At 26.8% G+C, this 24,469-nt stretch overlaps 2 protein-coding genes across 3 annotated transcripts in view; one reads left to right on the top strand and one right to left on the bottom strand.

Annotated features, from left to right (window-relative positions):
* Positions 1–3,116: 3,116 nt before the first annotated feature.
* The window catches only part of LOC129956785 (uncharacterized), a 91,480-nt gene continuing 70,127 nt past the window's right edge, over positions 3,117–24,469 (top strand). Inside the window, exon 1 of one of the 2 annotated variants that reach the window (XM_056068733.1) lies at positions 3,117–3,524. The gene's annotated coding sequence lies outside the window, so the exon portion shown is untranslated. Of the gene's footprint in view, positions 3,525–22,037; positions 22,166–24,469 lie in introns of those variants that run through there. The other variant, XM_056068737.1, reaches the window with a different exon arrangement.
* Positions 7,890–24,469, bottom strand: part of LOC129956794 (acid-sensing ion channel 1A-like) — a 28,250-nt gene continuing 11,670 nt past the window's right edge. Inside the window, exons 6-13 of the mRNA XM_056068741.1 lie at positions 21,917–22,092; positions 20,578–20,661; positions 17,514–17,622; positions 15,822–15,900; positions 14,099–14,147; positions 12,286–12,311; positions 11,223–11,295; positions 7,890–8,301 (exon numbers count right to left, since the gene is read on the bottom strand). Of these exons, the coding sequence (XP_055924716.1) occupies positions 8,149–8,301; positions 11,223–11,295; positions 12,286–12,311; positions 14,099–14,147; positions 15,822–15,900; positions 17,514–17,622; positions 20,578–20,661; positions 21,917–22,092 (749 nt within the window). The 3' untranslated portion in view covers positions 7,890–8,148. The remainder of the gene's footprint in view (positions 8,302–11,222; positions 11,296–12,285; positions 12,312–14,098; positions 14,148–15,821; positions 15,901–17,513; positions 17,623–20,577; positions 20,662–21,916; positions 22,093–24,469) is intronic.

Raw genomic sequence — 24,469 nt, 5'->3', positions numbered from 1 at the left:
TTAAATGAAAGTATAAAACTAAATACCTTTATACAATTACTAAAAATTATCAAGAGCTAAGGGTATTTTTCTTTGTTGCTTTTTTTAACTAATCACTCTTTGTTAAGATTTGTCATTTAATCAGACTCGTCATATTTAAATACTTCTTCATCCAACTAGAATATTATGTTAACTTACCAGCATATGCATTTAGTGATTAATATTAATCATAAGTATTCTTTATAAGCTTCTTATGCATTCTACTTTCAAAATTTACCTCATCAATGGAAAAATAAGAGAATACAGCGTTTCAAAATTATCTAAATTTGTAACAATATCACAAAAAACAAAAGAAATCACACTGAGAATATTTTGAAATAATATTCAATACATTGCAATATTATAAAAATCAAATAAATTGTAAATGCGGGATAAGTTTAAAAAATAGTAACAAATGCTTTCTTACGTATTATTATTCCATTTTCAATTGTAATGTTCCATTAAAATATCCCGAATTTTATTTTTAATTCATAAAATAAAATAAGGACTGTTTTAGGAACTTAAATAAGAAACTACCTGATAACATACGCACACACATACACAAAGGAAGGGGGAGGTGAGGGAATGGAAAAAATTGACTTTTAACACGGAAGCATATATTTTAAATTTCACAGATATCTCCAAATTTTTCGTTTAAAATTATTCAAAAATTAAAGTGTGGAATATTCAGACTTTCATCTAAAAGTTTTAATTAACAAAATAAGATTTTCTTCCAAGAATAGAAGTGAATGCATATATATGCGTCTATCAGTATATATAAAATATAGACCATTATACGTAGAAATACTAAATTTAACACACATATATTTGGGAGAAAGAAATATGCAATTCAGTGCATTTAAAAATATTAATACAAAAAATAATGTTATCTCTAACGTAAATTATCTTAAAATTTAAAAAAATTCATTAATTTTATTGATTTTTCAGTCTTTGCGTATTTTTATTCCGTAAAAAGAATATAGATCTTATAAAGCATGTATGTTTTATAGTCAAGATCTTCCGTTTATATTTGCGTATGAAAAATAAAGTTTTCATATAAGCGCGAATACTAGATTTTTAAATATAAGATAAGATGTATTTTTATAACTATATCAGGCTTGTTAAGTTATTTATTTCATGTGTATATGTATTATTTAGTTGATTGCTAGAAATTCAAAAACTTTGAACATATTTAATTTTAAATAATAGGAAATTTATCAACTGTTAAATTCTCTTATTGACTTGTGTGCTATTAATTAGCTGAAATGCACATTTAAATAATCCACTTATCTTAAAACAATTGGAATCATTTGTGATGGTAGTAGTCAAGTTCAGGTGTAATTTTTTTGAATGGAATTTCTATTCCGATTTTCTTTTAAAGTTTATTGATTTTCATTTGAGAACTATATGTAGCATACTTTGACTGTGAATGAATAATGCGAATAATTGATATGATTTGCAAGTAAAAACTATTTTTAAGTAAATTTTTATAAAGGTATTACGGAAAGAAAATCAATATTTCTCTTAATTTTTGATTAATTAAAATTCTAATTAAAAATTCAAAAAAAATCACTTTCCTAACCTCCAAAGTCAAATGCCAAATTTGACAGTCAGGCTGACTGGTGTGTCCAGAGCCAGCCTATACACATAGAGACAAAAGTTTTTTCCTTATATTTAAGCATCAAAATTTAGTTAAAATACCAATACATTTTCTCGCCAAATACTCTTGTCAAGAGATAACATGTTTTAGCAAAAATAGACTAATCACTCCCTACCCCTTTTTTTTCATAGAGCTACGCATGATTTATTGGCCTTTTATGACCCGTACGAGTTTGTCCCATTACCATGCTGACATGGTCTGAAATTGTAAGCCAATTGTCCTCCAGCTGGTGTGGGGTCTCAATAACGTTGCATTAAGAGGACTAAAATTACTTCAGGGTCTAGAGTTTTCTGTTTATTATGATACGCGGCAACATATGTCTTAGAGCGCCTTATGTTTAAATATTCCATATTTAACCAGCGGATATAGTCTTTTCGAAAATTTATTTAATGCTTCCTAATAAATGTGTTGTCTTCATTTTGGAAAAAGAGATTGTGAACATTCATATAGCCTGTGAACCCAACAATCGCTAAAATTCTTTTTCTTAGAATCCTAAACTGAACTGATCATGGTTCAAGATATAATTTAAAAATGGGAGTATGCGTTTGACGTCATTATATCAATCAATTAAAATTTGGTATAGAATTATAAATTTAGTGATAAGATCATTTATCGATTCAGTTGCCAAACTCGTTTGCGTCTTTGACTTTGGGTGCATGTAAACGTACAGACCGACAGATGATCAGCCACCTGATGGATTTAATTTTATATTTGATACGAATTTCTGCATCCGATAGTAAATTTAAGTATTAGGTTTATATATATAGTTCTTTTTGTTATTTTAGTCAACAGTTCGTGGAAAGCTAGACAGACAGAGTTTCTTTAAAACGATTTCTCTCAACATTTAGAATTCATCAACAAATATGATATAAAAACTGCATAGCAAATTGCATTCATGTTGCACAATGCGTTTTTGAGTTATCTAGACAGACAAACAGCTACAGGCATAATTACAGAAATGTGTTTTTCCGTCTCAAAGCGATTTCAAACTTGGAGATTCATCAAGATCCTGAGTTCGAATTTTTTAACGATTGCATTATTTTCTCTTAGCATAAACTCGTACTCTAGAAAGTAAAAATATAATCCAATTAATACGAATGCAGGTGCCTTATAAATTCGTCTAGAGTCAATAATTAGCGATCTTTCTTTGCTCTCAAAACAGAATTACCTTAGCCAAACCAAATTCACTTCTCAGAATTTCTAAAATATCTTCTTCGTTGATCTTTTGTCGTTGTCTCAGAAAGATGGATACTTTTTTGACGTTGATGCATGAGACAGCAGAATCAAAGAGCTGAGAACAACACGAGACATATCAAAGTCTGATAAGCACGTGGGATTTTCAGCGTCATGTGTCTGCGCTGTCACACAGCCAGAGAGCATAGACAACAGCACCTTTCACAGCTTTTTAAATTCGAATATCCGATGCATTGGCACCGTCATGAAATGTTGCCAACATTTTGGAGATCGCTGCATGATATCATTGAAATCAAGGGTTTTGATTTGTTTTGCTTTGTTTAGTCGCTTAGCATATGATATCTGCATCGAATTATCATGGATTTGAATTCGCTGATTTGTTTTCCAGCTTTTTGTTTAAAGTTTTTACTTTAAACAATTTACTTTACTTTACTTTTAAAGTTTCCAGCTTTTTGTTTTTAGATTTTACAGATAAGATTATCTGAGGTAAATGGGTTCACATTATTTCATTAAAAATATTCTTTAAATTTATGAAAGTAAATTCATTCAACTTTCATTTAAACTAACTGAATCAAGATGAAAAGATGTGAATTGTCCAGTTTTGGGTTTGGTTCAGAGGATTTTGAAAGCGATCCTTATATCACATCAGAAAGTAAGTATAATAGTTTTAAAAAGAAATTTTATTCTATAAATTTCGTCTGTTTAAAATGTATCGCCCTGTAGAATTTTTTAATCTATGTAGATTTTTTAAATCATCGATTATTTTTTTATCAGTACGTTTGATTAAAATTATTAGAAAGAAAACTGAGTTTGAATAGTGTGGATAAATCTCAATATTGTGAAGAAATTTAAATAAATTGGTAATTAAATTTGTTCACTGAAAAATAGTGGATGTTGCAATCTCACGGGGGGGGGGGAGATTTTAAAAGTAATATCCATAAGTAACCAAAGATTCATAAAGTCCATAATATTTGAGCCTGTTTAAAGAGTATATTATTACATGTAACTGTAAATTGTAACTCTTATTTGTGAGTTATAAATCAGAATATTGTATTCTGTTCACTTACAACAACCTAAAGATTTTTTAATATACAGTGAGAGTCAAAAGAAAGTAAACACCCATGATTGATATAGAAAATGTTTTATTTCAAATATATTATTGATTTATAATATGAAGTAAATATATACAATCGTTAACTTATTCATGTAGGATGCAACAACTTGTAAATATTTGTGTAAATGAAAATGCAAAAAGTAATGATTCAACTAAAACAGAAAAGCATCTAATTTCCAAAAAAAATGTAAACACAGATCATTGACAGACAAATATAGATCGACCAAAACAACGAAAGATGTCATATTAATATTTTGTCTCCAGTTCTTTAGATTTTATCACTGTCTTTAATCGTCTAGGCATAGATGCTACCAGTTTTTTTGTTAATTTGGGAGGGAATTTTTGCCATTCTTTTACGACAATTCTTCCTTATTAGAAATGGTTCTTTGACGTACATTTTTCTGAAGATATTCTCATTTTCACAATTTCGATGTATGTTTGGGATCGTTATTATGTTGGAAGATTCAACTTCGTGACAATCCCAAATTCTCAACACTAGGGACAGCATTATTTTTAAAAATATTTAGGTGGTCACTTTTTTTTATTTTGTTATATACTAAATTACTGACTCCTGCAGCCACCATATACCTCCAGATCATAACAGATCGCACCCTCCCCCCAATATTTAATTTTCTTAATTGAATATTTATTACTGGATTCTTCATTCTTTGGTCCCCTTATTTTTTCAAGCTCCTGTGTGCCAAACAATTCCATTTTTTTCTCATCACTAATTAAAATATTATATCAAAAATTTAAACTCTTATTCAAGGTACTTTTTGGCAAATAGCGGATGCTATTTTTTCTTCGATTTCGTGTTGAATGGTTTCTTATGTTGAATCCTGCCTTGTAACTAATGTTCATGAAGAGTCTCCTTATTGTGCTTGCACTTACTGTGTTCACTGATCTTTGCGAGGTATTATGAAACACTTGCAGCTGGTTCGGCTTTGACCTCTAGTACTACTGCTCTCACTTCTGATTAATAAGTTGTCTTGGCCTTCCTGTTCTCTGAAAATCTTTAATCTACATGTATTTGGAATACATCTCAAACGAATTCTTCATTGTGCAGTGGCTTCTTTCATCATTTTTTCTTCTTTTCCACGTAAGGATTCACCATTTTTCTTCAAGTTTATTATTAGTGTTTCAATGTTGTTTGTTTCCCCATCGCAAAATCTTTCAGATTTTTCTAGAAATTTACATAAATTGAGGTAGAGTATAATACTTTCAGTTAGATCAAGATTCTCTAATACAAAAATGGTGATATCTATAAAAATAAATAATTTGAAGGTGTAAAAGTATTTAGTGCTTACTTTTTAGACGCATAAAATTGGATGATTTTAGATTCAAGTTGAGTTATTTCATTATGTAGTTAATTTTTATTGAATGTTTACAAGTTGTTCTATTTTGCTTAAATAAGTTAATAATTGTATATATCTACTTTATAAGTCAATAATACATTTGAAATAACACATTTTCTAAATCAATCATGGGTTTTTACTTTCTTTGACTCTCACTGTATTTTTTATGTTACTACAAGAGAGTATCTCTTATTTGTGAGATGGAAATTAGGATATTGTATTCTGTTTACTTATATAATAGAAAAGTGTTTTGTTTAAATATATATATATAATATTAATTTTTTGAAATTGATACCTGGAGTAAATCATCCAATAAAGATAGTATTTTTACAATTATCTAGAAGTAATTTTTTTACATGTAATAACCGCAAAAGAATCAATTTTTTTTAGCAAATCAGCAGTCTTTTGTTCATATGCAGCAATAGCTTCAACTTTCTATCGGAATTTTACGTACACTGAAGTATGTGGACTAAGCGATTTTTTAAAAATTAAAACAGCATACTTGCATATTCAGTAGCTTTCCATTTTTGACGATGCTACGACTTAAAATAAAAAAAGAAAAAGAAGGAAAAGAGACTCATTAAATGATACATCACAATTGGCAAAACGCCAAGCAGACCTCTTAGAAGGTTACAGCATGACATTGTCGGTTTTCTAGATTTGCATTCTTGATAAGTTGCCTTATTTCTCGGAAGTGAACACTTAAAACTTAATTAAACTCGTTTAACGAAAAGAAGAATGTAGACAAAATTGTACTTGTGAAAATAAGCTCGCAGCTCATTATAAAAAAATTACTTGACTTTATTTTTCTTCGTGACGATTACTGAAATATTATCATGGCCTTTTTTTTATCGTGCTTTATCGGCCATGTAATCTAAATGTTCAAGGCGCTTTTCTTCCAATCTACTATTAGATTTTCAATGAAAAAATAATATATAATTTCAATTTTTATTCTTTTTGAGAGTGAGAGGCCATGTAAGATTTTATTTTATTATTAATATCAAAAAGAAGACTCAGATCTTTGAATTTTGCTTCTTATGTAATTCCAATTTAATTTTTTATGCAGATATTTTAATTTTTAAAAAAATCACGATTTATATTTTAAAAGTTTACATCATGAGGATCAATCATGTGATATATATATATATGTAAATTTTCTGTGATTTTCAGTGAAAAATCAATTGTAAAACTGACTTTCTTTACAATAAATTAAAAGATATAGAAAGTAAGCAAATTTTTAATTTAGTTAGCATGCATTTTAATAAACTACAATGATTTAGGGCTGAAGTACAAATTTCTCCCCATTGGTCTTCAAAATTCATTCTGCAAAAATCATATTATAATTAAACGAAGTAAAATTATAAATTTAATGAGAATAAAAGCAAAATTGATTTTTAATAATTGTTACTTGGAATGCCAATCTTACAAATGACATATAATGAATGAAAATTGATATTATATTACAGAAACCTTTAAGTATGCAAAATAAGTGGATTAAAACTATATTTTAATTTCCATTACCCGTATAAATTAAAACAGCATTTAATGTCTTTAAAGTGTAGAAAAAATTTTAATCTGAATTTTGAACATTACATATTTAATGCTACTAATACCGATTCGTTTGAAAGCAATAACTATTTTTATTAAATTACTTGCATATTATTGCAATGTAATGTAAGTAATTAAATTTTTAAATTAAAATGTATCGTTGTGAAGCAAGAAACTTACATTTATTGCATATCTTTATTATAAATGATGATTACAGGGTACAATGTTAATCTATATAAGCATGTAGATGTTTAGTTGAAAGAGTACTTAATCATCGTCAGATTGTCTATAAGTATTACATATAACATTAATAATCTCATCAAATGTCTTTTTTCTAGATAGACAAAATAAATATCAAATTTTTCGATGAAGTTCATAGCGCCTTGTATCATTACATATGGAGAAGCTTTATGAGGAAGTAGATTTTTCACATTTTTTTTCTTTTTGATCATTTGAATTAGCATTAAATAATTTCTCTTTAATTAATTTATCAAATAATGTATAAGGCCAAAATTCATATTGCCAATATCACACAATCTACGATTATTTGCTTTGTTCCCAGGAAATTTCATTTTTCAACACTGGAAATGTAATGGAAGCTTTGCATCTTCCGCGTTGTACATTATTACACAACTTTAATTATATGACAATTAAAATAGGTAATGCTAGCTCTTTTTTACACTGATATTGCATATTTATGTCTTAATGCTACCATGTGGCTTATAATGTCAAGCTCACATCGAATTTCTGCTAGATTGTGGAAAAATGCATATACATTCAAGGTCTCATGACCTACCAAAAATGAATCCATGATTCAGCAATGGGTAACGATCTATAGTTTGTGAACCCTTGCTTTTTTTATATTTTTCAAATGTATCAAAATTATTATTTTCGTAATTCATGCAACAAAATGGAAAAAATCATTTTTTTTTTCATAATTCATTCATTTATATTTTTTGCAAAACTAATAATCTCATGATCCATTAATTTATGAACATAGTTTATAAGAAAATAAAACGTAGTTATTTATTTATAATAGGATACAAGATAGTTCCGTGCATCGAAATTTAAAAAAATTATATTTAGTTCTTTTTTTGAACAAGCACAACACAACTTTTCTTCCATTATTTCCGATCAAAAGTCTCAAAAAAGTTATCAAGAAATTAAAATTCTTGCAATGGGATAATATATAGCTCGAAATTTACAGATATCGATAGTTTACAAATGAATCAATATAATAGCTCTTTTAAGCTGAGATTTTAAGCCACTGTGCCCTCTGATCTGGCCGCTCTTTTTATGAAGAAATGTTTCACAATTTGAAAAATGCAATCAAATATTTCGACAACTTGAACCATTGATAGACCTATCCAGAACGCCAGAAATCCTCCTATAAAGCTGAAGATTTCCAAAACCTTTAAAAAAATAATAAAAGAATATAAGTTTTAAATATGATGAATAACAGACAGTTCATGATATACAATGTAATTAAAACCTACTTCCATTGAAATGTAACTATTGTTAAATATTAATCTATCAAATAATTTAAAAAATACATATTTTTTAATAAATTTGTGCAAAAGAAGACAAAAATATGATTTGTAGGCTTATAAAAGTACGTCTTTTAAATTAGATAGTCACACAAGATTTTATTTTATGTTTTCAGTAATGAATACCTTTTTTATCATGAATTTCAGTAAAAAATGAATATACTGAAGTCTGTGATATATTTTTCATATTTTGATTAGAAAATAATAATAACATTTACTAATTGAATTTCCGTTTTATCAATTACTTTCTTAATTAACTATGCAGTCAGAAGAAGATGTAATTGAAAGCTTTAAAAAAAATGGAAAATGAGATAGAGAATTTAGGCAAATGTCATTGACGCTGTAATGGCTTGCTCTTCAGACATGTAAACATAAAAACGAATATCAGTTAATTTTATAAACACAAATATTATGTAAATAAGGCCAAATTACGATAATCATGTGACAAATGCCAAGGATTTGAAAAAAATTGGTACAGGCCTGCTTCTGTGAAAAATTTTAATTTATGCAAAGAACCTTAAGTTCGTCTTCAGTGACATAAGAAAAGTCCCGATAAGATAGATGCTGATTGAAATCGGTTTGTATGATCAGATTAATCACTTGACATATTGAATCAAATGAAGGAAAATTGAAAGATTATGACTTGATCCCCTTGAACCCACAGCCCATCTAACCTCATCAGCACAGTTCAAGTTTCTGGTGGTTTAGTTTGGTACGGTTTATGTTTTACTGAATTAGGTCATAATAACCCATTGATTCTGGAAGACAACGTGTCATCCAAGGATTATTCCATAGTCGTCTAAGGATAAAATTTCTTGCACATCATGTCCAAAAATTCATCATCCATAATGTGAGTTTTTTCTTAGCATTTATACGATTTTTATGGATTATAAGAAACTTTTATCCACTCAAAAATAATTCAGCTTTAGTTCCGCGGGCATTATTGTAAATTAGAATGCTGATTATCAACTGGAATTGCACCACAATACTCAGATCTGAATTATATAAAGAACATTTGAGAAATTCTGAAACTCAAACAGCAGCTCTTCTCTCCCAACAGTTTTTAAAATCTCTAATCTTTGACCCATACTTGTATTTTCAGTAATTAAATATAGTCCAGCAAATAGTAGATTCCATGGCAAACCATAAACGAGCCATAATTTTTACTAAAGGAGATCCAATAATATATTACTAAGTAAAGAAATCTTTTCTTTAACAGTATTCTACTTATTTTTTAACATCTGCGTGTGTGTGTAAAGAGCTATTTCCGTTTCCTTAAAGAATTATCCGCAGAAATATATTTCATTATTTTTAAAATGTTATTATATGCAAAAATAGACACATCTTAACTTATTCAATGTTATCTTTATCAAATGCTATCTTTTAATTCATTATCATTATCTTTTAATTCATCAATTACTTATCTTTGCAAAACAAGCGACAGTAAAATGGAAATCTCTTTTTTTATTCATTCCATTAAAACAAACTACTTGCAGGTTTCAATGGATGATAAAATAGATTACTTTTGGCTCCTCTCTTTCAAAAGAAGTATAAGAATGGCATATTTGGTAAGGCAACGGAATATGGAATGAAATTATTAATACTGTAATTGTAATTTCTCCTCAAGCTGGTCGTATAATCTCCTCAAAAAGAGAGGAAAATTTAAATGATTTTTCATTAGAAATGTACACTTGTACTATTTGGCAAAAAAAGGGAAAAAATTATTTGATAAATTATGTGTACCAATTATTATGATAAGTATAGCAAATCATTTCTAATTCAATGAATTACTGGTTACAAATAAATTCTTAGAATACGTTAAAGCTGAGTGGCTGTCAAAACCTCACTGGAGTTTTAAATGTAAAATTTTAACTAATTAGCTAAAATAACGTAATATTGGTAATATATGTGAGTAGAATTACTTCTATTATAGATGATAATTGGTAGGTAATAATCTGTGTTTAAAATTGATGGTATCTTCTGTGTTGTTGTGACTTATGGCACTTTACAAGTCCCCTGACAGTTATCTGTCAGCGATTTAAGCCGAGTGAAAGTCTCTTATTTTTTACAGTAGCGCCAACTAGGGCCAAGAGTACGACATAGCTACTTCATGCGTCAAATTTGCTTGCACAATACATTTCTACAATAGGGGGGCATTTACACACCTCACAGCATTTTTTTTACCTCATTATTATGCCATCATTTTTTCAATTTCATTTCTGTATCATTCGATGTGAATAACCCCAGAAAAGATTGAAACACTTTTAAAGTTAATTAAATCAACTTAATTAATATAATTAATAGTTAAAGGTTTTTAATTTCTTCCTTTGATTGCTATCTAGTGCTTGCTGTGGGAATTACATCCTACGTGTTTAATATGTTCTATATATCTATTTTTTAGCATCATCAGAATAATAACATTGCAAAGATATCAACATGATTTTATGGTACTTTTAAGTACAATCGCGACATAAATCGTTAAATTTTTACATAAAATAACGTTATTTTGATAACAGGATTATTCGTAGAAATTATTTGATTCTAAAGATTGCTAAGAGAAGATGATTTCATTATTATACATTGATTAAATTATTTATGAAATCAGTATTCATTTATGTTATAAAAATACTAATTGGCAACTTGAATTCAAATTCAAAGTTCGATAGAATACAACGGAAACAAAGTATTTATAATACAAATATTAAATGAAAGCTTAGGCAACACAGTCAACTTCGAAAAAATATCAAACAAAGGAGATAAAATCAATGTAAAAGTTGTATATTCACCTTAAATTGGGGTTTATGGGTAGTTTTCTGTATATCCACATCAGGGAAATCAATTCTCACTCTAATTTGACGTCTGAAAAATATTCATATATATAAAAAGAATTTCGATAACACATTATTACAAATAAAAAAACTGTAAAATAAAATCATAACTATGTAAAATTTCATATTTGTCATAAGTTTTCATGAGTATTATAATGTATGATTGATATTATTTTTCGTTAAAAACTCCATCTCATAAACTGTATATCCATGTATTTTATATTTAGTCACATTTAAAAAATATAAAAGAATATTATGTTTCCTCAAATGAAATTCTGTCGCATGAATAAATGAGATTCTTAGAGAAATTCAATAAAGAATTTTTGGTCCTATTGCATCCATTGCATTTTTCTGTCTTTAAGAAATCGAAAACAAAAAGGTATGGCTTATCAAATTACCAGAGATGAAATCATAGAATAATTTCAAATACGTGTTCTTGAAATATATAAAACTACATATGTCTTTGAAAATTTAACTACATTTTATTCTCCTTTCTTTTCTGAGATAATACAGTTTTCCTTTCGGAAAAGCGCTTAAAAGATTCAATTGAAATATGAGTTGATATCATCTACTATGCAATTTTGAATACTGTATTTAAACACACATTCAGAAGAAATGTTTAGAATTTATATCATGTGAAGCATTTAAAAAATCTTTAATATAATTTTGAATATAATTTTAATGCATTCTATTATTCTAAATTCAATTTTTAATGCATTATATTATTATATTTAAATTTTATTCTATTTTAAAACATTCTACTATTCTACTTGAATAAATTCTACTATTCTTTTTAAATTGGATTCTATTTGAATGTATTCTACTATTCTATATAAATTCTATTCTATTTGAATGCATTCTATTCTAATGATTTTACTTAAAAAATTAAGAACACAGGACAAATATTTTTTCTTAAATAATTTGACATAAAATATTTTGAGTTAGGAGTATTATCTGTGAAAATTAGTAGAAGATTAGAAATAATCGACAAAAATGTGTAAAAGCATAAATATATACTCACGATTCATTTTTCTCAGTAGACAGAGACTAAAAAAAACAACAATTTTAATAAATAAATTTATTTTAACACTTGTGAATCGAAAAAGAAATTATCATTTTAAAGAAGTAATTAAAGAAAAATATAATTCCTAACTGAAATAAATTAAATAACAAAATAGAATACATTAATTGTAGAAAAAATGATAATATTTTGCGTTTAATTACAAACAAGAAGATGAAATGATACGAGTATTTCCAAAATTCAAATTTAAGATTCAGCAACTGTGTCTTTAAAAGGAAATGAATTTCTAAGACAAATAATTTTATAAAATATATTAATCAGTGTTTTTAAAAAATATCTTATTATTATAATTTTATTTTGAATTTGAAACTAACATTTGTCTAAAGGAAAATTGAAAATGATAAAGAAAATTATTTATTATGTTTTTAATTAAATAATTTTAAATCATATTTCATTTATTAATTTCCTAGTTTAAAATTTTTACTATTCACTATTGCAACAAACATTTCAGAAAATACTAAAATTGATGTTTTAGAAGCATAATCGTTTTAATCCCACTGACATTTTAAAATCTCTAAAAAACGTTCACTTGGAAACGTCCTTTTAATATGATTTACACAAAATTTTCTGCTTCATTTGCACCTTTTTGTATAATGGTTGGTTTTCAGTTTTGTGTCATGTTAGATTTGATATATTGGTTTTCAGATAAAATGTATTTTTATTGTATTTAAGAGTAAAAAATTCAAATGCAATCAACGTAAGTCTTTTGAAAAATCGTTAAATCATATTTCCAACAGAAATTTTGAGTGAAAAAATCATTTAATAAATAAAACAATAACCTTTCTATCTCAAATATTAGGAGTACAAATGAATAATACTTACTTATTACTTTAAATTTTAAATGAATTATTTATACAGAAAGATACAATTTAAAATTTGTTAAAATGGGGGTATTTAGTATTTTTTTTGAAATGTTTAAAAATTCGGCTTGAAAAACATAGTATTTTTCAAGCGTTTTCCATTTTAATTAAACTTTATATGTAATGCAGTGTTTAAACTTAAACTCGTCATTTTATTTCATATATTATTCATGCAGAAATAAATGACATCTTTTCAAAATTCCAATTTAATAAATTATTATTAAAAGAAAAGCTTCATTTATCTAGTAAAGTCGAAAATTACGATCCGTAATAAATGCATGTTTTTAATTATTTATACATTCATTACACATACTTAATTGCATATTCAATGAAACACAACAACAATTCCAACAGTTTCCCTGTGTTTCTAAAAAATGGCACTGCAACATATTTATAAAATGTATATTTTGCCCTTTCCATTGCTGTTTCTATCAGTTTTGAATCAAATTAATCTATACAAACACCGTAATAACTAAAATGGTTGAATCATAAACCTTGTTATGTACGTTCCTACCCAGCATTTAATAATGGTAATAATAACAATTTTCCTTGAATAATATTTTTCAAGTTTCTTTCAAGAGTATATATTTCTCGTTTAAAGATATTATTAAAAAAAATTTCAAAAAACATCAGTGACTTTCAATTAATTTCTAAGAAATTATAAGATTTATTTTTTATTTATATATTTATTTATTTGTATTTAGCAAATTAATCACTATATGATGAAACTCATAGTTTATTGAATAGTTAACAATATTTTTTTTCCTTTTGATACTTAGCGTTACATTATTATTATAAATTAACTCATGAATTAAAATAATGACTTCGGAATTTCGGCATGAAGAGTTGTCTACGTTTAGAAAATTATAGAAAACTACTTAACATATACTTACATATCGGTTTAGGAAGCTCTCCTTGATTTCATAAGAAAACTTTGTCTTTCTGAAAGTAAAGACAGTTTTAGAGTAATATGAGAGCAAAAAGAATTGTATTTCATTCATTTCTGTTAAGAATATGCAAATAAAAATGTACTTGATAAAACATTATTTGATAACATATGAAAGCGCACGTTAAATTCCTTTTTCTTCACATCGCATTTGCATTTCTCATCTTAATTCATTATTAATAAAACAATGGAAATATTATTTGCAAACACAATTTTCGTACATTTTTTTATTTAATTTGTGTAATTTTATGCTTACAAAAATTCGAATTTATTTTGCAATCAATGTTCTATGTATTTCCTCATTTCATAGAGTTAGATTTTTGAATTCATACTGATAAGGCTCTAATTTAACATTTTACGGGATTTTATTTTCAGTCAATCGAGTTATTTCATTAGTTTTTAATTTCAAGTCGAGTTTCGACTAATTTATGAATTTAAAAAAATCAATATTCCATATTATTTGTTACAATTATTTAGGATTTCAATATTTAATAACTTCAATATAATAAAAATAATGCAAGTTCAACTTTTAAGTATACTAATAAACGGACATATTTATTTTTTTTCTATTAAATTAAGATTTTTTAGAACAAATTTTTTGGAATATGTATTATGATTCGTTAAATGGAACTAAATTTATACATGTAATTTCTATTTTTGTAATGTTAAAATGCAAATATCACATTCTATCATGATAATCCCTAATTAATAAACACTTTTTATTGGATTTTGTAATGTTATTAAATTAATAATAAATCCGTAATTATATTAAAAATAATCTTATTACTATTTTAAAAATTGTTGTTGTTTTTATCTCCACTTAGAAGAATAATCTATTTGAAGAGTATAATTTTAAATCATTTTTACAAGCTTTCATTTAATTAGACTTACTTCATGTTATTCAAAATACCATTTTGTGATCACGCACTTTGCGATGTTAAAAATTATAAGATTTTATGCACTTGTGTATTATGCTGAGAATAATTATTTAATATGTTCTGTACTGAATCAATAATTATAAATAAATATTGATTTCAAATCCGCGGGATATAAAAAGTGAACATATAAAAACTAAATATAATCTATATTATTTTTGTTATTACATAAAAGACTATTTCATTTATTTTTTAAGTATTTTATTTACATATATTTTTAAAAATTAAAAAGAATTGTTGAAAAGAAATTTTTTTAAGTATTAATTTATAAATGCATTCTAAAGTAGAAAATATTTTTTTCAAAAATGTATTAATAGGTTTAATAAGTTGAAAAAAAAATCGGAAAAGCAAGATGCCTTTTAGACAATACACCGAATAAGTTAAGCTTCAATACAAACAATACAAAAAAACCGAATCTTTAAAAATTAAAAATTGGTTAAATTCTATATTTACCTGAAATATTTTCATCAGCATGCCATGCTCTTATATATTTGCTCCCATTTCTGCACTTTTGATAGGGAAAGTTCAGTTTTCAGCGTATTTTTAAAACGTATATTTTTAAAAACAGTTAAAATTTATTACTTATATCAATAAGTAATGAAGTAATACTTAGAAAACATTTTTTAAACACATCTGTAAATTACATAATGATTTAATAAAAAGTTGCAAATTAATTAATTATGAAACAGTTCAATAAAAATATTTTTTTTTCCTTCAATAGAGTTTGACACTTACACACAATCGTCCTTGCACCCTTTGATACATTCTGCAATGATATATTCAGGATAGTCGCACATTTCAGTATTTTTGCCTTCTGAAAAATTATTTAGTTATTTGTGATAAAAAAAAATGTTCACATAATATAACTGAAAGTTCTATCAAAAAATTGACTTTTGAAAATTATAAAATTTACATAATATCATTAAATAACAAAAATTGCAAACATATAGTTCTATATATTAAACGAAATGAAGTTTTTAATGGTATTCTGATATATTTAAACTACGTATAATAGTTCATTTACGGAGAGCAAATTATCCACCAAATAAAAATCAGATTAATAAATAGAATGAATTTCTATTTTATTTTCTTTCAATTTTGAATAAACTAACTATTTGTTCATTATTTTATTAGCTTAATAAATGCATTGAGTTTCTTCTTAGATATGATTCATTACCTTTGAAATCATTCTATTCTTAAAATTGTCAGACAATGGGATTCTGAGGAATTTCCAAGTTTTAATTTTCTTACTTTCTTGTGGAGATTAACCGTATGTCAGCGATTAATCACCAAACAGTCATAGTTATTACAGCAATCAATTAATCTCTAAAATATTCTCCAAAAATGTGATGTTTGTCTAATAACTATGTTCGCCAATAGAATATGTTTTAGCTTGGCAATGACATGCAGGTAATAAACAAGTATATAATTCTCTTTAGTTTTATATAAATTTTGCATAAGTATTTACCTATTCTTTAGCAGGTATATACCTGCATGTCTGCAATATCGTTTAGTTTAAAGGTAAACAATCTAGGTGTATAAAATCTGGTGTGCGTTATTTACAATAACATTGTAAATGAGAATCAAATCAGATTTGGGAAAAAATTCCTTCAGATATTTTGATTTCTTGAAATTCTAAAGAAAAAAATCTTCATCTAAATAAATCTTCTTCTAAGGAAAAAAAATATTATTCTAAAATGCTCAGTTTTTTAAAAATTTTATTTTAATCGGAGGTAATGCAAATGTGTGCCATGTACAGAATTGTTGTAGCACCACATGCCCTCCTCACGTCAAAAAATATATAAATGGAAGTATACATAAGAAGAAAAATATATAAATAGCAATTCAGAAGTATCTGAATAGTTCAAAGAGTAACAGTTCTTCAAGAAATATTTATCAAAGGACCACAATTTCAAAGAAATATTATTTCGCATAAATGCCTCTAAATTTACACAAAGTCATTTGAAAACTTGCCCACTGATTGATATTTGTGATAATAAATTTTTAAAATTCTTTTTTTTAATCCTGTATCGACAAAATAATATTTTTCATATACAATTCCCCAACGGCAACAACAAAAAACTTTCTTAAAAAATATTAATAGATTTTTTTATTCTGGGTTCTACATGAACACATGATTTCAGAGAAAGTTATAATCCGCTTTTCAAAATCCCAAATTAACAAATTTCCCATTCAGGGGTATTTATAAATATAGAAGTTAGAAGAAAAAACACAAGGATAAGCTTCGTATCAAAATTAAGTCAACTTCATATCTCTGTTGTTTCAGAATGAATACAAATACATTTTCCTAAATCTGAAATTTTAATGAGATGTTCGTAAAATTAAACATTTAAATTATTTGAAATGAAATATTTATCCTGTAATTATTATATTTAAGTTTCATTCAAAATTTGCATAGTTACTTACCAATTTTGGGGTTGCAAAAGTTCTCATTAGGATAAGGGTATAAAGTCAATGGATCAGTACAGTTTAAGCATTCCATTACAATATCCCCAATGCATTTCTGTTCGCAAGCCTATGTTGGGGAAAAATAATAAGATATTTAGTTATCTGCTAATAGACTTCTAATAATGAAAATAATAAAAATATAGATTAATAAGTTATGTTGTACAAGATAAAAAGCTTTTATCACAAATAATTCATATCAAAAACTATATATAATGTAAACATATATTTTTTTAATCAGAAGGCAGTTTCGAAGACAGGGATATATATAAATATATATAAGAAATAATCAAAAATGTAAGAATTATGAAAATTCCAATTAAAAATTATTTCTAAAACCATCTTAAAAAAGATTATTTCTGAATCAAACTAAAAAATCACGATTGTATTTAGGGAGCACTAATTCTGCTATTACTGAAACACGGATGAACATAACCAACTTAGTAAAAATAAAAAGGAATCAAAATAGAATCAAAAGTATAACAAAAATAAAAAAAGAATCCGGCCTGTAGATTTTCTCAAGGGTTACCCTCAGGCACGGATTCAAAACAAGGGATTTTTTTCTGTGAGGGATCTGACTTTTTGTCCAACAATATTGATCCCTCGTGTCCCGAAGTTTTAGTTTTTTTCGCAAAAGCTAGCATTCTTTTATCTAATTCCTTTTTTCGAGTATTCTTCAAAATATAAGTTGCGTTAGAGTTATATCCGTTAATTAATAGTTCCCTATAATAATATTTACAAATTAAACAGAAATTATTTGCTGATTTATCTATTACTGTAATAAAAAATTTCTCTTTGAAATTTTTTATTTCTTTTTTTAATGTTTTGTTAAAATAAATCCCTCATTCTTTAGATCTGCCAATATCTGCATTCATTTTTGTCTTAATTTTCTCTAAAATCCTCACTTTCCATTCTCCGAATCCTTCCGCAGGCCAATGGTATTACCTAGATAATTTAGAAATAAAAATATACAAATCTTTTCCACTAGAAATTAAGATTTTTTTTTTATTGTTTATTTTTTCTCTTAATATAAATTTGGTACCTCTTTCCATTAGATCTCTTTTAAAGTGCTGGAATCAATAATTTCTAAATTCCCTTTTATAATATGGCTTTTATCAACATCTATGTAATCTTTATAGATTTCATTGTTACAGTTACAATCTGTTTTATTTTATCAAATTTTTGCTATGTTATTATAATTAAAAATTTGTTTCCTTAAAGCTGATGTATACTAAACGCTATTGAAACAGTTGCTATATCCTTTAAAGGAAAAAATAATTTACTGTTACGCACAGTTTTAGGTAATTTTAGACATTCCAAGTTAATATCCAAAATTCTTACCACACAGAATTTTTAAATTATTTTTATTATTAAATAATGAATATTTTTCTCCAATATTTAGCTTAAATTTAATTAGATCAGGAATTATAAATTTAGTGAAAGAATTTTTAAACTCCATTTAAAATCTCCAAATCTATTATCCAAAAGCATTTAATTTTATTTTTTCTAAGACCAAAAAGATATTACCAAATTTTATGAATGTTTTCACTATTATGATCCAGATTACCATAATTCTGAAATTCCTCCAATATAATATTATAATTGCCGCCCTTACCTACCTCTCTTAAATCTTTTACTATAGATTTCCTTATCTATAAAATATTTAAAAATATTAAATTTGTTATAAAGGCAGACATTGTTTAAATCTCCGTAACCTTCTCCATTTAATCCACTATTAAGTCCATAAGGAAACAAGGTTTTTAAGTTACCAATATAAATAATTTCTAGGTCTAATCTTTTGTTTAAGTTATTAACATTACCATCCAGAATGTAGATATTAATATTATTGTTCTTTTAATTCTATTTTTATTGTCTTTTATTTTTACTAAGTTGGTTATACATATTTTATATTTTTATATAAGCAGGTTAATTTAATAATTTTTTAAATATAATTTGAAATGATATTTTATTTGCTATGATGGAATTTAAAATAATTTTAATGTTCTATCAGGTCATTTAATTGAGTCTTTACAAAGTAAAATTAAAAAATCTGCCTTTTCTCTGTTAAGATGACAAACCGAACCGAGAAAATTACTATTTCAAACATTCCTTTTCTATAATTCCACATGGCATCATTTGGGCATATATTTAAAAAAAATCAATGAAAATAATTCAATTTGGAAAACAAAATTATATTGTGGCGACTGATTGTAAAATAAAACATGGTCATTGTTAAGTGTTACAGACAATGCAAAACGAATTCGGGATTGATAATTTAGACAAAATGCTAATTTCAAATCAAATGTGTTTACTTCATTATTTAGAACAAAAAAATTTAATTTTATAAGTTGCACTAGTGAATGAAAGTTTCTTAACCTTTTCTCTAAAGCAATCTAAGCTCTGAAGTTTTTATTTATAACGAATAATTAAAACTAATTTGTATAAAAGTCTCACTAATTACTATGAAATTTTTTGTAAGAAGTTTTGGATGCCAAAATGCATGTATAATATATTATATAGTAAAAATTACATATATTTTTAATAGAAAGGGGCAACCCTATGTTTTTTAATGTAAAAGTCGTTGTGACATCAAGTTTCCACCACAGTTTTCATTCTTTTCCTGAAATTAGGGATAGCAAAATTGTATAGTGGTCTTTGAGACAATTCATTAAAAATCTGGATAATTTCATTAAATAAAATTCAGAGTGTTTTTAATTAAATCCGAAATGGTTTTAACTTTCATATCATGCATACATATCACTTGAAATACTAAGGAGCCTTAGCTATGTGCTTACTTTGTTTCCTTATACTAGCAACTGACGTGAAAACACCAATGTAAAGTTATATATAATTATTTTTCTTATTATTCACTTGTAAAATTAAAGCTTGTATCTTAATAGCTTCTCCAAAGAAATTCTAAACTTCCGAATTAAATATTTTAATTTGGTAAAAACCCCTTATGTCTATTATTGGATAATTTTATAACTGAAAGCAGATATTGATTTATATATTAAATCATAATTACATCTTGAGATCGATAACCCGTTTTGTTATTTTTCAGCCATACTTCTGTGTAATTGACACATTCTGTCTGTAATTCTTCTTGTGTCTGAAATGGAAATAAATACAATTAAGAATCTGAGTTGTTTCTATGTTAGAAAACACATAGATACAAATTAAGTGAATGACACATAGATATTTACTTTGCATACCTAAAATCAATTGTATTAATTTAATAATTTGCATACATAAAACCTGGATAGATTTTGGTTAGCAAAACAGAAGCCCTCCTATTTCTGAATTGTGAATTACTATAAATATATACTTATTTCATAATTTAAACATATACAATAAAACATACACAACGATATGTATTTAACTGTATGCATCATATATTTATCAAGAAAATTACAATCTTCCGTAGATTTTTTCCAACTACATGAGTAAGTTCACTTTTACTTTAAATAAGACTCACGCTTCATTGGTTGCTAAATGCTAAATTGGTCTCCGTCATTCTACGTCAAGATTTTAAATGTCTAAATTAAATTATTTACTTCATAATTACTGTGTATTAATTACATTCACTTTCGTTGGTTCATTAAAAATTGTCCGTCCAAAATTAGGAATAAATCCAGTATTCCAAGGAAATCAATTTCAAATGAACCGTTTTATGAGCTTAATATGTGCGCGCTTCTGTAAATATCAATTTTACATGACACAGCGGCTGTAAATAAAGTAAAAGACCATTCTATTGCACAAAGACAACAGTCCCTCATTTATTCTTCCAGCTTGTCCAGTGACATACATCTATTTCTCTTTTAAATAGAATTAAGTCTGGGATGGTTATGATCCAAAAGGCTGCCTTCGTACTGTGTTTTATATAATTAATCCGAATACTTTGCTCTTTCACGTTGTTGATTTACTTTTTAAGTGATATTTTTTTTTTGTGAAGATTTATTTATTTTGTGTCAGATTTAAATGTTTGGATATATTTGAAATCAACGTATAAATAAAAATCTTTAAAAATCATTTATCAGTATTACAATTAGCTCATAAAAATTTTATGTTTGAGTGTACAGTAATTTAAAGTATATTCAGCATATAAAGCATGCTTCCAATATTTATTTTAAAAAATTGATTGAAGTTAACCAAAACATTTTTTCCGTATTTCTTGCCATATTGATATATGTGATTTTTTGAAGAACCTCCTCCTAAATTTCTTTATTCTTCTAGAAAAATACTTCACTTCAAAAGTAATTATGAAAACCAGAGCATTTAAAATTTTTAGCATCTTTTATGGTTATGCTTTAACACGTAGCTTTCATAATCTCAAAAATGTGCGTTTCAACCAACTAATATCTTACCATTTTTACTGTTATTCTGTAGAGGTGTCCAGGTTTCATGAAATATCCTGTATCAAAAGGATTGACGGCTTCAAAGGGTGAATGAACCTCAAACATTATTCCTGCCCTTGCTTCTGGGTAAATCAGTTCATTCTCTTGAGGGTCAAATGTAAATATCTCGCTAATGCCGGTCCCAACTGAAACAAAGCATTGCAGCTATATATTCTTTTGGATTCCACAATCTTAGATCACAGATTTCTCAAGACTAAGGTATGATTTCATTTATTTTAATAATAATGTAATTTTAATAATTATATAATTTAATTTCTATTTAATAAAGGCCAAATAATTTGAAAATCTTACGATTAGTTTTGGTTTCTCAGACGAAAAGAATAAAATTTATTTGTAAATATACAGTAGGAAATCTGTAGTGAATATACAGGGTGGTTATAATTAAACTCCCCCTATAAACGGCATCATAAAACGCAAACGGGTGAACGGATTGCAACGAAATTTGGTATATAGATTATACACTAGATGCGCTCAAGTAATTTTGAAAAAAAAAAAATTAATTCCAAAATGTCCAGCAGAGGGCGCTTTTTGCGGAAAACCATTAATTTTAACACAATAAACGACCGAAACGGAATACAGAAATAATATTAACATTTATTGACTAGTTTCTGATCATCTTGTCATCGAACCACAATAAGTAATGATAAGGAAACAATAACAGTACGCTGCTTCAGAAAAAAAAAGTACAGTTTGCAAATTAGGACAAAATTGCACAAGAGGAGCAGTTGTTAATCATATCTAGGATGATATAGTGGGAAAGGTATTCCATGTGAACCCCCCCCCCACACACACACACACATTTCACCTGCAAAATGGCAAGTCGATGGACAGTGTATTCAACAGAAATGGCAACTGATCAGTTGCGATGCTTCGCACATGAAGCGTTATGGAGTTCTTTAAATCATTCAACGTCGCAACAAGATACCACCATCATTACAGCCGAAAACATCGACATAAAACATGACAATGACAGCAAAAGTTTCTTATCCTAACCTGTTTTACATAAAGCTTCATCTTCTCCGCAAGCACGCAAATCTCGACATTTTTTCCTAGAAATGGCAGTTTTTCCCTGTTTTACATTTTACTATTCATAATTCTTGTTCTACATTATTAATATTGTTTCTGTGTTCCATTTTGGGAGATTACTGTGTTAAAATTAACATTTTTGCAGAAAAGGCGACCTCTGATAGACATTTTGGAACTTTTTTTTTTCGAAATTCCGTAAGCGCATCTCGTGTATAGTCTATATAACAAATTTCGTTACATTCCGTTCACCCGTTTGCGCTGTATGATGCTGCTTATAGGGGAATTTTAATTATAACCACCCTGTATATATACATATACGTATATAAGTATAGATGTAGATGTAATATAGATAGATATAGTATAGATGTAGATATAGATATAAAGATATATAGATATTTACAATTACAAGCAAATTTCATTTGAAACGATAGGACAAAATCTTTCCGCTGAATATAGAGAAATAAGAAATTTGATTAACAATTATTTTGAGATCATGTGTGCTCAAAATAATTACAAAAGCATAAGTAGCAGTTTGGATGGTGGAAAGTATGGATAAGAAGATAACAATTTTAGCAAAAATAATTCTAATTTTTTTCTTAACTTATTAATTTCGTTATATCATCATACATGAACAGAAAACATTTACTTTTCACTTTTCAAATGCCTGTGTGAAACGGTCCCTTCAAATATTTAAATTAATTTTAATTAATTCAACCTTTCTTAACATTAAAACGTCCGTTGGTGTCGATTGGACACCGGAGCCTGTTTAGTTTGTTCTCCTTTCCGCATTTTTGCAGGGAATTTGAAAATTTTTCCTGACTTTTAATCATTTGCCCTAGTGATTACACATAAGAAGTTTTGTGCTTCTAGGTTAATTAGGAGAGATTTTTGCAACTAAATATACCTAGAACGTCCGCTGGTATCATTTCGACACCAAGGCAATTTATCATTATTAATAGCTGCCGTTCAACGAAAGATGGATTCCATTAGTAAAACACAAGTCCCGAAGTACTAACGAACATTTGTTTGTCCTTGAATGCAGTGTTACTGGATTCACAGCGGAAATGAATCAATTATACTAAAATTGTTGTGTCTAAGTGTTTCGTTACGTAAGGTTTGCTTATCTGCTCATAAAAAAAATTCATTCGATTTTCGAACCTTGTGCAGAGCAGACAACCTGAAACGATGGCTTGTAGAAAAGGTCTAAGCACTGTTGAAATTGCTAATTTGTTGAGAATACTTTCTGAGAATGAATCGGATGATAGTGACATATGTTGTTCTGATTCAGATTCCGATGAAGACATAAGATTGAGTGAAAGTGACTGCAAAGAATCTAAAGAAAATGCAGATGAAATTGATAATATTTCTGTAATAAATACTGAATTTTAAAAAAATTGCAAATTTACTAAAACTAAAAAAGTGCGAAATTAAAGAGTGTAACGGAAATGCAACTAAAAAAATGTGTGTATCTTGCAT

This window comes from Argiope bruennichi, chromosome 2 (genome assembly GCF_947563725.1).
Source record: "Argiope bruennichi chromosome 2, qqArgBrue1.1, whole genome shotgun sequence".
In the NCBI taxonomy this organism is placed as follows: Eukaryota; Metazoa; Arthropoda; class Arachnida; order Araneae; family Araneidae; genus Argiope; species Argiope bruennichi.
Note: the sequence above shows the minus strand (reverse complement) of the source record. Positions and strands in the feature narration are given on the sequence as shown.